The sequence below is a fragment of the Brachycentrus maculatus genome, unplaced genomic scaffold (genome assembly GCF_059751285.1).
Source record: "Brachycentrus maculatus isolate JH-2025_06_01 unplaced genomic scaffold, ASM5975128v1 h1tg000027l, whole genome shotgun sequence".
NCBI classification, from domain to species: domain Eukaryota; kingdom Metazoa; phylum Arthropoda; class Insecta; order Trichoptera; family Brachycentridae; genus Brachycentrus; species Brachycentrus maculatus.
This window is the reverse complement of record NW_028280781.1, coordinates 442,805-458,990: the sequence shown is the minus strand read 5'-3', so window position 1 is coordinate 458,990 and position 16,186 is coordinate 442,805. Positions and strand designations below refer to the sequence as shown.

The window sequence follows — 16,186 nt, the reverse complement described above, 5'->3', positions numbered from 1 at the left end:
GCATTGTCACGTTTGTAAAAAAAAGTCAAACTAACACAGTTGACTGACCCAAAAAAAGACAGGGTGAGTAAAATAACGAGCATTAAATATTAAACAAAAATCTTTTTGGCATCTCAACATAGACGATGAATTTAATGGAAGTCTGTGTATTTTCAGGGATTATGACCTGTCATAAGCTGGTTAAGCGATCACTTTACACATATGCGGCAATCACCATTCTACCTATAATTACACAACTCAAATCTTTGGAACCCGTACATATATCATCGATCTCATAGCACTTTATGATTGAGTTCACAACAGCCTTATGTGTTGAATTAAGAAAGCTGTTATTTAACACAAACCCTTTTATTTCATGTATATGCTCTGTAAAAACGTCGAAATTAATATTTTATCTTTGTTGAGATTTCAAAATGTCCGAATAACTCCTATGTGAAGAAATCCAGATTTGTGTATTTGGGAACACCCAAAAAGATGTGAAATAAATCTAATGTGATATGATAATAATGTTAAAAGTATTTATGCAAAGGTATATAAAATAGGTTTATAGGTAAATATAATCACATCTACCTAAAACATTTAACAAAAATTGAAGTTATTTCTAGTCACATTTTCCACGTTAACAAGGGCATTGCCGTTTTACTATATTAAACTGGCCCTTAAAACTTGATCTCTTAGACGAACGTGTGGGAAAATCGATGTATGTACAGAATTAAAAATGAAGATTTTAGAACAAAAATATAATATTTAGTTAGGGATAATAAAAACCGTTAAGAAATGTGATTTCCACGGATTAAACCACCTCGGTCAGCATATGGAAGGATGCACATAAGATTTTAAGAAAATTTATTCATCAAGTATAATTTAAGTAAAAAATAAGTTTATTTATTTATTTAATTTTATAAAAAAGAAAAATATTTGTGTTCTCATTAGTTACACAAATATTTCGATTTCTTACTTTTTCTGTGAGCCTAAGCGGCTCATTCATAGAAATAGGTATCAAATTGTGGTAGAGTGGTTTCGAACCGAGAAACTCCGACTAAAGAGTCCGCGACACTAACCACGGGACTACAACCCGACAGCTCGTCTTATTTTCTTAAATAAAATTTAAAAGTGAGCATATTGTTATTGTAGATTTTATTACAACTATTGATCTGTATTCATTCACGTTTTTAAACAAAATCTACAAATATTCGGTATTGCGAAAATTCTGTAATATGATTTCGAACCTTTTAATCTAAGATATATTTACGCGGCATAAAAGTTTATATGACATAAAAACATACGCATTTAGGGGATGTAATAGCTATTTGATTCAATGTAAGGTTTTCATGTGCTGAGTGAGACATTATATCCGTTTATTATATAGAATAAAGTAAAACATACAACGTAATATTTTCCGATTTGACATCGGTACCTAACGTGGTTTAATGGCTAGTATGGAGGCATTAAAAAGCTGCAAGGGGCGGCAAGGGGTTAGCGTTGACATACTACAATTATAGGACAAGAAACGTTAAGCTTAAAGCCGAGGAATTTTTCATAAAAAGCCAATATTGTATTGAACACTAACAAGAAGTATTTTTTTCTTAAATGGAAATTATACACATCTATTTAAATGATTGCAGTTATTTAAAATCAAGAACTATTAAAATTTTATGAGATTTATATTATCCACTGACACTTCGTGATGGAATTGCATTTTTAATTTATTATTAGATTAAAACCAATATTTTTAGCTTTTCCACTTTTTCCACCAGTCTGATGATGTCGGTAACGACGAAACCCGGTCGCTGGTCAAATAAAAAAGTGGAAAAGCTAAAAATATTGGTTTTAATCTAATAATAAATTAAAATTTTATGAATTTATAATGTTAAATATTCTTATTGATATACAGTATTTTGTTCTCAATAGTCATTTTTACTTTGGTATTTTTTTACAAGCATGTTAGTTATATTATTATATAACCACTCACCAGTGAGTTGTTTTAAACTAATATTACTTACATTTGAAAAAAAGAATAAAAGTAGAGTATTTTGAATTGAAAATACGTAGCAGTAAAATTAAATCAATAAAATAGAAATATTCGACCAAAATCCAACAACGGTAGGGAATTTAATATGTGACTAGTTTATTTTATGTACGTTTATGTTAATTTTTTATGCGTCAATTATTTATTTGATTTAAATGTATAAAAGACTTTTTAAAAGACATTTTAAAAGATTTTTTAAAGCAAATTAAAGAACATTTACTTTCTTTTGTATGGCAGAATTTTTGTTAAACGTCAAAATATCATGATTATTATAATTATTTTTTAAAACCATGTTAATGTATACTTTGTGTTTTGGTGCTAAAGCTCATAAATATATTAAAAAAATAAACAAATAATTAATATATAAACAAGCAGTTATTATTTATTAGTTAAACAAAAAACACATATGTTTCATTAAATTTATATGATTGATTATAAGTTATTATCACAAAAAATATATAATATTCGAATATTAGATATTAAAGTGCGAATTCAGAAAAATTAGAAAATCGAATGTGGTAAGTTTTTTATAAGGGTTATTTTTTTATAAAATAAAAGTATCATTAATAAATCAAATAAAAATTCTTAATAAGATGTTTTATAAGTTTAAAAAAATAATTTAAAAGAAAACATTATTAATAATAGAAAAATATTTAATGGTTTCACACTTTTCAACGTTTTATGTAAAAATATTTAAAATTCTGGTTATTACAAATTATACTAAAATTTATTAAATAAGATTAATGGAATTGATAAAAGTTTGTTAAAATAATCATTAAAAGTTCTTCCCTTTGAGTCGATAAGGCAGTATACCAACTACCCTCGCATAGTTCTGAACGATAAATAACATATTTGTTCTGACACAGCGTTTTTTTAAAAACATAACTTATAAGAAAACGATTTAATTTATTACGCTTGTGAACCACATAATTTATTGTGTATTGTATGCTTAAAATCAATGGATAACCGTGAAGAATTTATCAAGCTTTAATTTTAGTTATTTTCCACCCTTCCTACATATACAATCAGTCACAAACATGTTTATAGAATAAGGATATAACATACCATAATTTGCCCAGAACATTTGATCTGAGGCATCCGAGTTTTGTGCACAAAAAAATGTTATTAATAAGACAAAAGAAATAATAAAGGATATTCGTAATTGGCTTACGACAAAAGGCAGATCATTAAATTAAAAAAAAAACCTTTTGATGAAAAGTATAGGGTTGCAGCAAAATGTATGTACAATACTTTATGTACTGTAGAATAAATATGATTGAGGATGTCAAAGAAAATAATGATTTTAATCCGATTTAAACCCCGAGTGAAAAAAGTTTTCATAATTAAAGTAAAGTTTTTGGTAAATTCTTACCTGTACGTGGTAGGGCGCCACCTTTTCTTCTCCCTTGATTTCCACATTGATGTGTAGACGAATAGCCCCCGATACAGCTGACTTGTCAGTTCGTTTTTCCAGGTTGTACCACACGTCCATCTCGCCAGACAACGTTCGGACCTGTAATTAATATAAATATTTACAACATTTTGAGTGTGTCCAAATACTTGTTCACAAGTCTGGATTATCTCCAACTAGGAGTTATTTTTTATATATTTTTTTGACATTTCAACATATTAAAATGAAAGAGTTTCTGCTTAATGAGAAGCTTCTCTCATCTCACCATAAATGTCTCTAGTGAATTTTTAGTGAATTTAAGCACTATATTTCGAATTTGAACAGTATGTTTAGAAGTTCCAAAAATTTAAGTAGCGTGGTTGTCAATCATGGGTAGAATTAGTGAATGTTACACGCGTGTAAATTGAACACTAAAACCAGCCTATGACGATCATAAGCCCCGTAAATGCCCAGACTTCCATATTTTTCTTCATCTATGTTAAGATGTCAAAAAATAATAGAATAAAAATATTGTCATATTTTAACATCTGTGTGAAATAATATCGATTTTTTTAAACCAAATTTTTAATGTTAATTTTAAAACATCGAAATGATATGATCGTGAGCAGTCCAGGGAATTGATTTAAATACATTTTTGTTTAATATTGCGTTAATTTATTACCGTATATTAATATTTTTCATATTTGAAATTTTGTAATTTCATCAATAGCACTTGAAGATGGCCATTTTTTTAAACAATATTTTCTAAGTGCACAAATCAACATTTTGACTTATCAGTATATTGCTCGCTGCAGTATATTTAAAAAGTGATTTTTACCAAACAGAATTTTAATTAAAAATGGATAGGTATTAGCGCAAAGTGACTGCCGAATCAATTTATGAAAATTAATTTCTCATTTTCTATAGTTGTAAAATAATACAAATAAAAGCAAATGAATGTAAACGTGTTTATTGTATTTGTTGAAACGTGTTTATTATATATTTTGAGATAATAAATTGAAAACATGACATATGTGAAAACCGTAGTGTTTTTTACTTTTGTCGCGTGATCTTATCAACACGAATTGTTTTGAATTGTGGATAAAATGATACAATCAGTGAAAATTGTCATTGAGTGCAAAGCAAAAAATATTATTTAAATATGTATGATTTTTCATGCACGTCCAAAGAAGAAACAAAAACAAAGTTTTATTTATAAAAATATACTTTTTATTAAAATATACGTTACCAAAATGTTATTAGAGTTTCAAATATGTATATTTTTCAATAATTTTAATTGATTTTGTACTGTTAACTTGTTTTTTTTTAATGTAATGTAAATTTCAAGCTTTCATTGCATTTGTCGGATATATTTTTATATTAATGTTTATAAAAAAATTAACACCTGTAAAACACCACTTAATGAGTTTAATTTCATCACACATGACTAGTTTTGAAAACTACAGATGTTTTTATCTACAGGTGAATACTAAAACTAACGAGTAAAAAAACATTCAGGTTTATATAGAGATAGAAGTCATATTAATGAATTCTTAATTATTTTTAAAATAATTAAAATATCATTCCAAAAAGTTAATGTCGAATCAATTTTTTTATTCCTTACCTCGATAATGGTTTGTCCCAAGAAGTCGTCTGATTCTCTTGTGAGCTTTTGTCTCAGTTTTGACTTTAGGTCATTATCCTCGTCCCAAACTCGAACTTTGATGCGGTCTGATGAGTTGTGGCACTCACTGGAAATAACAAAAAAATATATTAATAACTCATGGACATATAACATAAGCAGCTTCTATCCTACCTGTAAGTCATGATACATAACTTAAGATTGTTCATAAAAAATTTTATTGATTTTTTTTTAAATAATACAAAATAGTTAGTAAATGTACAAAACATTTCAAATATAACGTTTTTACCTCTCTAATAAAGTAAATACCTGTGTTTAGAGAGGGAGTTCGTTTAACATTTTTTGTTTTTTTTTTTAAAAACAAAAAAAAAATATTACTTGGTATGGAGTCTAGGTAGGGGTGAGTCTTATATGATTTTAAATTTAATTTCAAAGGTTTGATAATTTTTTATAGATTTTAAGTTTTTCGAAAGTTTATTTAAGTTTTTTTTTACCTACGTACGTATAATGATTTAACGCTGCTGTTGTTTTACATCTGTGCATAATTAAAGAATATTATTGAAAAGTATAAGATCAGTTTTTTGAGGATCACTCGTTTACTAGTCATTCTACGCGAAAATGTAGTGTGTATAATGTATAATATATCTTCATTATATTTTAGGGGAAAAAACTTAGGGTAATTCGGTTTATAATGCTTGTAATATATGCAAAAGTGGCCAATAACGTACTACATGAAAATATTCACAGAAACATACTATTAAAACACAAAAACACATAAAAAACATTTACCATGTTAGGTTGAAAGAACTCTGAATATTTAGCAACAAATTTCATTTTATAGAAAATATAACCTAGTCTCATTTTCAATTATAGACACATACACACACGCACACATGGTTAATATTTGTTTATTACAAACACCAAACGTGGTAAATATTTGTTTGTTTTTAAAGTGTTTTTGAATACTATGTTTCTTTGAATGTTTTCATGTAGTGTGTTATTGGTAACTTATTGGTAACTTAACATATATGGGAGATGTTTTCTTGTGATTTGTGGGTAATTTAAAATGTATATGTAATAATTATTCAAACGCATAGTTGTTGGACTGCTATGAGTTGTAAATTATTGAATTATTTTTTCAGTGGCAGTCTATTCAAAACAATATTATTGATTTTTGTATGACATTAAGAGTACTCATACGTTGTTCTTCCTACTGTCTATTTTGATTTAAATTTATTTGTGCACGCCACTGCGTGCACTCATATAGCAATACCACTAATTTTATAATAATATGTAAAAAACACGTGTGTCATGTATGTGTCATTGAGTTTTACTGGAATTATGCGCAGTTTTTTTGCTTGAATTAAGCTAATTGCTCGGGAACTAATGGTCTTTTGAGGATATGAAGAACATTTTATCTAATGGTTTTTTTAGTTTTCTCTACTAACAGTAATGCTGCGGAAAGTTACTAGAATTAGCGCACTTACTTTATTAGAAGCGAACAAGGGCTTTTACGAGTCTGTTCAGCAGATTTTAGGATCCTTGTCGAATTACAATTTAGTGAAAATCGGATAATGTCTAACTAATGTGCACGCGTGATAATTGTCGATTCCATTTCTCATTGCACTAAACTTCTAGTTCTTTCGAAACAGAAATTTAAAATACGGTGGTGGAAAGAGTAAAGACATTGTTACAACTTTAACATATTTAATTATTTATTGGAAAACTAACAGAATATTTAACAAAAATAACATAACTTAATAAAATAAAAAAAATATTATTCCAATTAGAGGTTCTCAAGACTTAGCCAAAACCATAAACCTTCAAAGGTTTATGGTTCGACTCTGATTAGGGTAAATGATTTTCACTCTCATTTTTATTTTATATCCCCCTTACAGGTAGAATGAACGAAACACTGTTCATTTTGACGTTTTCCAATAACAGTTCTAGATAACGCTGCTTAGATACGATACAGTGCTCTATGCACCATTGGTTGCGGATAAGGGTTAAAAGAAAAATTAAATTAGGAAAAATGGGGTTAGCTATAACATACTTTATTGATTTATTTAATACTAATTATATTTAAGAATTTAATAAATAATTTAAATATACTAAATTAAAACAAAATAATTATTCAATATTTTAAAAAGTGGGATTTGACGTCACAACGATTTGCATAAATCTTTTGTGATGGAATTTTGAGGTATTTTTTTTTACATCCAACTAGTTGTATGGCCACGAATTTCTGTGGCTCAAACTCGTTAAATAATAAAAGATGAAAAGAAAATTCAAATGCACATATAAAAAATACGCGTCTTTTACGACTATATTACCGCAGTTGTATAAATGTAAATTAAAATTAAAACAAGAACTTGACAAGTAAAGAATCAAATTTATTATATGTTAGTTATGTTAATTAACTTTCACAAAGTAAAATTTTGAGTAGCGTTGTTCCGTTTTGATAGCTGAGAAAAGCGCTGACAATTCATTTGGAATTTACAGTGACATGATTGTTCTTTATACTGTTTATTTTTTATAATTAAAATGAAACTTTGTTTCAAATGATTTAAAAACAAAGTTACATTTTAATTATGAAATGGAAAATCACAAAGGTGGTGCTTCAAATGTAAATTATATGTTTATTTTTCGTTTCCAATAATTAATTAATGCGGATGATGTGAAAGTGTCCAAAAAATAATATCAAAAAGTTAAATAAAGCCTAATTCAATCCATTGGTGTTAAAACAGGTAACTCAGAGCTTTGAAATACATATTTAATATTAATTTTTTTGCTTACTACTTTACAATTATGTCTTGAACTGACTTTTTTTTTATAATTGTAATAATTTTTTTTGTCACTGTTGTATTTAAAATGTTAGTATTTGAGTATTTTATCAATTTTCATTAATTATAACTCTATTTTCTATTATTCATTTACACCCTTCTATTTTTTTTCTATCAAAATTTTCAGACGCATACACTTTTATTTTCAGTTTTAATTTTTATATTTCTTTGGTTAAAAACAGCGGCGCTTTTTTACTCAATATAATTGATGTGATAAAATTTTGTCCTCCTCCGTACTATAATGGCTAGCGCATTTAACTATTATGCCGGAGGCCCCGGGTTCAATTATCAGAGAGATTAAAATAAATATTTTTCATTACAATACTTTTAAAGTATTATTCTAGACTGGAACCCGAAGCGCAAGATTGATCACATTGCCTTCATGTAAGTTACTATCAATATAACTCTACATCAATAAGATGCAATGCTATATGCACCATTGGGCGTAGCTAAAAGGTAGAAGTAAAAGAGGAATGTAATAAAATTTTCGTCAATCTTAATGATCAATTAGCTGAGGTTTGTTTCGTTTTGGTCTATTAGAAGTCATAATAATAGAATTCATTATAAATGTGATACATTTTTACCCATAAAGACCACCTTAGGTAGATGAAGTTTACTATCAGCTATCTTTTCTTCATGCATTCTCCCCAGTTTATGTAAAAATAAACGATGTTTTTTATTTTCGCTCCGAAATCAACCCTTAAAGACGGTTAATAGGGTTCCTTGACTTTAAGGCGATAGTATAATAATATATACACCTTTAGTGGAGACTGATAAGAGATAGATCCTTAAAGAGGATCAAAACGTAATACGGGTGCCTTAAAAGTTAAAGGCTGCGTTAACGGTCCCAGATTACTAGCACAAGAAAGATAATTCTACTGTACATTAAACGCTTTGAGTGATACAGCTATACATATTTAAAATTTTAAAATAATTTTATTCTCTTATTATCACGTTACATTTCGATACGTCTTGGACCCTATTTAAATAAAGATCTAAAAATCAAGGGCACACTAGCAGAAAGCATTAAGTCAAATAAACATGTTCCTGGATGATGACGTTTAAAGGAGAAAAGCTTATTCTAGGCATTCTTATACACTACTCTTTAAATATATTATTTATTACTTTTTAATTGTAAATAATATATTTTCGGGTACAAACATTCACGATAATATTAAAAAAATATAGTCTTCACAATGAAAACGTAATAACAAAACTAACCATCGCACCGCTTCAGAGAGAATATAATCTGTTCTTGCAAAAAATCTTTGCCTTTTCCACATTCATGCGTCCTCTCATACAAACTTGCCGATTAATCCAACTCCTGACCTGACCACTTAATAATAGATATATTTTTTTAAAGTGGTGTGCGTAAGAAAGCCAAGAATGAATTTTTCTCTTTTGAAGTCCATTATTCTATTATAATATTTATAATAACACCCAAAAGTATATTATTTATAAAAATAAGTAAAAATTTCGTTTAAATAAATATAAATGTTTAAGAACGTCTAGATTAAACTTGACATCTTTAAACTCCATCTCTAGGAGGAAGTTTATAAGAGTTAATGCATTCTGCTAGTATGCCCCCAATAAAATACATAATTTAACGCTTTTCTGAGGTTGCGATGTTGTCTTAAATGCTACTCGAAAATTCCTCATATGAAAGTATAATTAGTGGTTGAATAATAAAATGTTTTAATTTGCTTCCTTTTGTACTAAATATGACATACCTACGTGTAAGATAATATTAAGCAAAATAACATTTTTTAAATAAAGTAAATTTTATAAAAAAAAAATTTGGTCTGAACTCGGAACCAAGATCTCCCCTAAAGGAAAACAAAAACCAGATAAATGAGGTCGAATGTTTCGTACACATTCGTATATTGTACGAGTATACATTTATCGCGGACTGACATCAAAACAAGTAAGCTCAAAGCTCTACGAATATTACTCTATATGAAAATTGCGTTTTTAATTTAAAAAAACTTTTTTTATCGCAGCTTCTCTCAAATAATGATTAACATTTTATATTGAACTAGTACAAGAGACTTCATTTGAACATAAATTTAAGCTAAATGAAAAAAATGCCCATAATTATGCCTTAATTGATCGAAAAGTTAGCATTAGCTGTTGGAAAAAGTTGGCATCAACTGCACCGTAACTTGTTTTAGCATTAACTACAGAAGTGAAATTAATGAGACTGTTACTGGTATACCAACATTATCCCTCTATTACTAAATTGCTATTACCATGGGTATAATGACTAGAAAAGTGGTTACTTTTGATGAAAATTGTATTTTTCGTTTGTATTAAAAGGGAAGTTTTTTCTCAAGCAAGCTTTCATTTAAAAACCAAAGAGCATAAAAAAAATGTATTTTTTTCCTTATAATCTTTTTCACACAGTGAAAAATAAAAGTTTTATCTTTCATAGCAGTTTAAGGTAATTGAAAGATAAAATTGAATTTTTCACAATTGTTTGTATAAATAAAGATCATGTTGAAATGGAAAGCAATTCTGTAATTTAACTTACCGATTTAAAACAAGCGTCACATATAGTAAATAACAAAGATAATATGTGTACAGTTGATAATAATAATAATTTTGCATAATTTATATAGCGCTATTATCGTTGTCGTTGAATATACATATTCTCAAGGGTGCTTAGGTGAGGTAAGGTATATGGATCGAATATAATGTTTAGTAATATAACATTTTGCTTGATTACAGTAATATCAAAGAGGTTAATATTATATATTTAACAGATTTTATTTCTTTGAAAAATATAATATCAAAATTAAGTCGTATAATTAAGGTTTGATAATGTATTATTAATTAAATACTATAACGCGAAGATACATATTTGTGTTTTTATTTAATCATATATTTTGCCTTACCATCATCCTTACTCAATGGTCAATAGAGCACCACATTGAATTGGTGTTATGTTAAGTTGATCGTTAATTATATAAAAGTAAGGTAATAAACATAAAATATTCATTGTATGGATCTCCAGCCCGGGACCCCCAGAACGCTAGCTAAACACGCTTACCATAACACCACAGAGACGGAAAAAATAATAAAGTATTATTGCATTATTACAAAACGCTCACTCCTTTCAAGAACGTCATAAATCAAAAATCGTAAATTTTTAGTTGTGCATGTTTTCAGAATGCCGAGAAAATGTACTATATCCCAGCAAAAGCGGCATATTTTTAACTTCATATTTACCCGCTAGAGGGCAGAAAGTATTGTTTTTGCATTTTGAAGAAGAGGTATTGTTTAATTTTTTTTTTAAATATACTAAATATTTTTCAAATGGAGAAAAAAACCTTCATTTTTTACCTAAAAAGATCTGTTACACACTAAAAAGTTTAATAAGTGGCTTGATATTTATTTTTAATACATTTTATTATATTTTTAAACTTTAAAAACGGTCTCCTGAAAAATCGATTTTTTATTTATTTATGAAGTTCTTGAAAGGAGTGAGCGATAAGTGATGATGTATAACAGTAAATATACGAATAAATAGAAGGTATTAAACGTTTCATGAACGTCATATTGTCTTTGGGTACCATTTGGTATTTTAATGAAGGATAACAGAAGATGTAGAGAATATTTTTGTTGTTGTTGTCTTAATGTGTGTTCTGTAAAGAATTAATGTATACAGCAAATTTCCAGAAGCAAACAATAGTTGTAAAAGAAAAATGTTGAGTTACTTACAAGTAGAATTTTTCATTCCATACAGGGTTCAGCTCCTGGGGCATAGTCCTTGTTCGTTTCTTGATCTTTGAAACCTGAACGGTGACGTAAGGATCAGAGGTCCCACTCTTATCCTTGGCAATCAGGCCTTGGGCGCATATCACTGTGTAATTGAAGGCTTTGTTAGACAGAGATCACAAAACAAAGGTTTATTTCAGACCGAAAATGCTTGTATTTCACTTGTATTTATTTTACCACACATTTTGGGAATATTTCGGCTTTGTTATACAATTTCATAAGGGCAAAGTACGAAAAAAATATTTAAAGCCATTTGAAGTTCTTTTATCCACACACACGACTGTAAAAAGGTCAAGCTTCAACCCACGATTCCAAAAACTGGTTTTATCTCGAGTAGTGTATAAAGAAAAAACTTGGTAAATTAGATTTCAGGAGCTCTGGAGCTTTTTAGTCTAAAAAATGTCTGAAGACAACATTACTCTATCTAAGATGGTACAAAAATATATTGAAATTTTTCTCAAATATTTTTAAAAGCACAATTATGGAATTAAGATTATTCATACTTTTAATGAAATCTACAATATATTTTTAAATAAATGTAAATATGCATGGGATCTTAAGTTTTTGGTTTCATTGCAACGTGTGAATTTAATAAAAAACACTTGGTTAATACCATTGATTCTCAAAATCCATTGTGACACGTGTTTTGATGCACTCTACATTATTTTCTTACCTTAATGTAGATTTAAATCATCGAAAAACGTGTTATAATAAATTTTAATAAAAAGTGGTAATAAACAAGTAAAATTTAAATTATCAATGGATTGATATTACCACAATATGTCAATTATAAATCATCTCTGATCAATTATAAATCAAGTCTGTCGGATCATCTGTATAAATTTATTTAGTGGGTTAAAACATTTCGCCTTTTAACAGATAACTAAATTTAATTTATATGATGTCAATTATTGGATTGAATTTATTATTTTTTAAATTAAAAATACATAAATATGAAAAAATGCATTTAAACTATAAATTAAACTACTAACATTTTAATTTATGAAAACATTAAATATAAAAAACGAAAATACGTTAAATGGGTAGGATCATCCAATTTTATGCCAATCGCTTAGATTGAGAACAATAAATATTTTATATTTTTAATGTCGTTATTTTCTTTACATTCGGATGGAAAAAAACAAGAAAACGGAAGATTCTAAAACATATATCGTATCATAACATATTTATCTCTCTAAATAATGTGTTAAATGACACCAAATTGCTTCTAAGTTTATGGCATAATAAATTTTATAACTTTAAAAGCGTCGCTCTCAAAATGGGTCATTAATAGAGAGGAAACTCGAGTAGCGATGCAAGCAACAGAAATAGAGATTTTAATGGTAGTAATAAAAACTATCACAGAACAGTTACCTATCCCTGATTGCGATCACGACATTATTTTAGGGCTAAGATTCTTGTCATTTGTAAAACCTTTCAAGGAATAGGTCGTTATTCGGCTTGTTAAATTTAAGGACTCTAGGCGGTGGTGCCATTGTGGCAGCCAATATTGCATCATTGCGTTTACTTTCATGCAAAAATTGAACAAGTCCTGATAAAGAGAAGAGAAAAATAATATTTGCAATGCCCATTTACATAAATAATAACCGAATCAAATTATAAATAGAACCTACAATAAATTAACTAAATTACTTCGGTAAATCAATTTGTTAGTTAATTTTATAAAATAAACCGTTGAAATTTTAACGAATATTATTTATTAATTGTAAACAATGAAATGAATTTGATCCAAAATTCAATATTAACTATTTAAAATTACGGTTTTTCTTCTTTAAATCCTTATCCGCACCCAATAGTGCATAGGGCACTGCGTCATATAAACGCAGTGTTATCTTGATCGTTTACACATGAAGGAAAGGTGATCAGCCCTCCGCTTCAGGTACCAGTCCAGGGTAATATTGAGTAAATATGACAGTGAAAAAAATCACTTATATTTATTTTACCCCCCTTGGGAATCGAACCCGGGATCTCCAGAATGGTAGCCGAGCGTGCTGACGATTACACTACGGAGGCGGACAAATTAATTTAATTACTTCGGTGAATTAATTTGTTATTTAATTTTACAAAAAAACTGAAAATTTTCAACAAATATTATTTATTAATTATAAACAATTCAATGAAATTGATTCATGGTTCAATATTCCCTATTTGAAATTACAGCTTTTCTTCTTCAAATCCTTATCCGCACCTAATGGTGCATAGGGCACTGCATCATGCAAACGCACTGTTATCTTTATCGTTAAAATGAGAAGGAAAGGTGATTAGCCCTCCGCTGCAGGTACCATTCAAGGGTAATATTATATAAATATTGGAGTGAGAAAATCGCTCATATTTATTTGACCTCCCCCCTGGGAATCGAACCCGGGACCTCCAGTACGGTAGCCGAGCTTGCTAACTATTACACGACGGAGGTGAACATTTTAAATAACAATTTAATTTGAGATTACGGTTTTTAGGATTTTATTTAATTAAAAGTTTGTTTACTTCAGAAGTAATACGCCGTTAATGATAAATATTAGGTTAAAAAAACTTTCTAATGGGTTTATTACTGAATTCCTTTTTGATACTACATGTTTTCAATAAAAAGGAGCTATAATATATAACCGCATTAGTATAAATAATTTGGTAATATGTCAAAGATAAGTATAAATAATTTGCTTATGTCAAATATAAGTATAAATATTTTGGTTATATGTCAAAGATAAGCATAAATATTTTGGTTATATGTCAAAGATTAGTATAAATAATTTGGTTATGTCAAATATAAGTATAAATATTTTGGTTATATGTCAAAGATAAGCATAAATATTTTGGTTATATGTCAAAGATTAGTATAAATAATTTGGTTATATGTCACAGAAAAGTATAAATAATTTGAATATGAAGTTATACACATAATATCTCTATTTATCAATCGTCACACGAAATTGAAGCAAATAATAATTTCCCCAGTTTCGATGTGATGATTACGATTGTCAAAATCACGTCAAAGTCCGTTTTCACGTAGGAAAATAATACTGCAATCAAGAATAATGGGAACTACTATGTATATTTACGTTCGTGTTAATATTCAATGAGTCAGGTTATCCATGTCAATCGCTTTAGCCACAGTGTTTCGTGTCGCAAGTGATACCGGATTCAAAATAAATTGAAAGTATTTTTTACCTAAATCATTGTGCGTTATTTTTTTTTATCTAATAGTATTATTTTGTCTGAAAACGAAATATATTTCAGAAAAACAAAACAAATCGAAGCAGTTCCTATCTTATATGTTGCTTACTCCTTTCAACAACGTCATGTATATAAAACCGTCAATTTTTAGGATGTGCATGTTTTCGGAATGCCCAGAAAATTTATTACATCCCAGCAAAAGCGGCATATTATCAACTTAATATTTACCCGCTACATGGCAGAGAGTGTTGTTTTTGCATTTTGAAGAAAATGTATTGTTTAATTATTTTTTTAAAAAACTAAATATTTTTCAAATGGAGAAAAAACATTCAGGTTTAACATTAAAAGATCTGTTGCAAAGTAAAAAGTTCAATGTGTGGCTTGATATTTATTTTTAATACATTTTATTATATTTTTAAACTTCAAAAACTTTCTCCTAAAAATTTAAGTTTTTTGACATATGACGCTGTTAAAAGGAATAAGCGATGTAACATATAATATATGGTAAATGAAAAATCGTTAAAAATAAGAATATTAAAAAAAAGTTTTATCAATTATTTGATGTAAAATATAAATGCTTTAACACTGTATATAACAAGTATAGACTACTTTGACTTAATAGCTGGAACCATTTTTAATAACTTTGCGATGTGATAAAAATTAATTGTGTACAAAAAAATTACTGTTAAAAAATCTCTGATCAAATCGAAACATTTTTTTGAAAAAAAAAACAATTCAATGTATTTTTTTCTAGTACAAGTATAAATAAAAAACCTTGAAGAATAAATATAATTTCCAAAAAGATTTTTCGTTTTCTTAATATGAAATAACTGATACCTAAAAAAAGAAAAAAAAATTTAATTTTAAATCTGAATGGTTTTATTTCTATCTTTTAATTTTATTTGTTATTGCTTTTTGAAATAGAAACTGGTCATCGCGATGACCGATTTCATCGGTTTGTATTTTTTAAAAAAATATTACCGATAAACTATATTTTAAATACCTAATATACGGGATCGAATTTCTCTATCCCTAGATTTTTATTATTTAACTTCTTTGCAATTTTGAATTTTTTTATAGACATGTTTTATCGAAATACAATTTATTTTAAATTATAATTGGACAATACGAAAATGCTACTTAAAAAAAACTGTTTTATTTATAATGTCCCGTTTACTCTTCAGATTATTCATTTTATGACCAAGCAAAGATTACAAGGTTTCTACAGTAATTATGCTGATATATGGTTTTAATTAAAAACTTAACTGAATAAAGGTCGACTAAGAGTGATATTTGCATGGAAGCCATGTAGT

General features: G+C 27.8%; 1 protein-coding gene across 5 annotated transcripts in view; it reads right to left on the bottom strand.

Moving 5' to 3' along the window:
- unc-13 (protein unc13 homolog) overlaps nt 1-16,186 on the bottom strand; it is a 480,145-nt gene that overhangs the window by 39,279 nt on the left and 424,680 nt on the right. For all 5 annotated transcript variants that reach the window (XM_088270463.1, XM_088270432.1, XM_088270455.1 and 2 more), the window contains 3 exons: nt 11,625-11,766; nt 5,044-5,170; nt 3,402-3,542 (listed from right to left, as the gene is read on the bottom strand). In XM_088270463.1, coding sequence (XP_088126589.1) covers nt 3,402-3,542; nt 5,044-5,170; nt 11,625-11,766 — 410 coding nt within the window. The remainder of the gene's footprint in view (nt 1-3,401; nt 3,543-5,043; nt 5,171-11,624; nt 11,767-16,186) is intronic.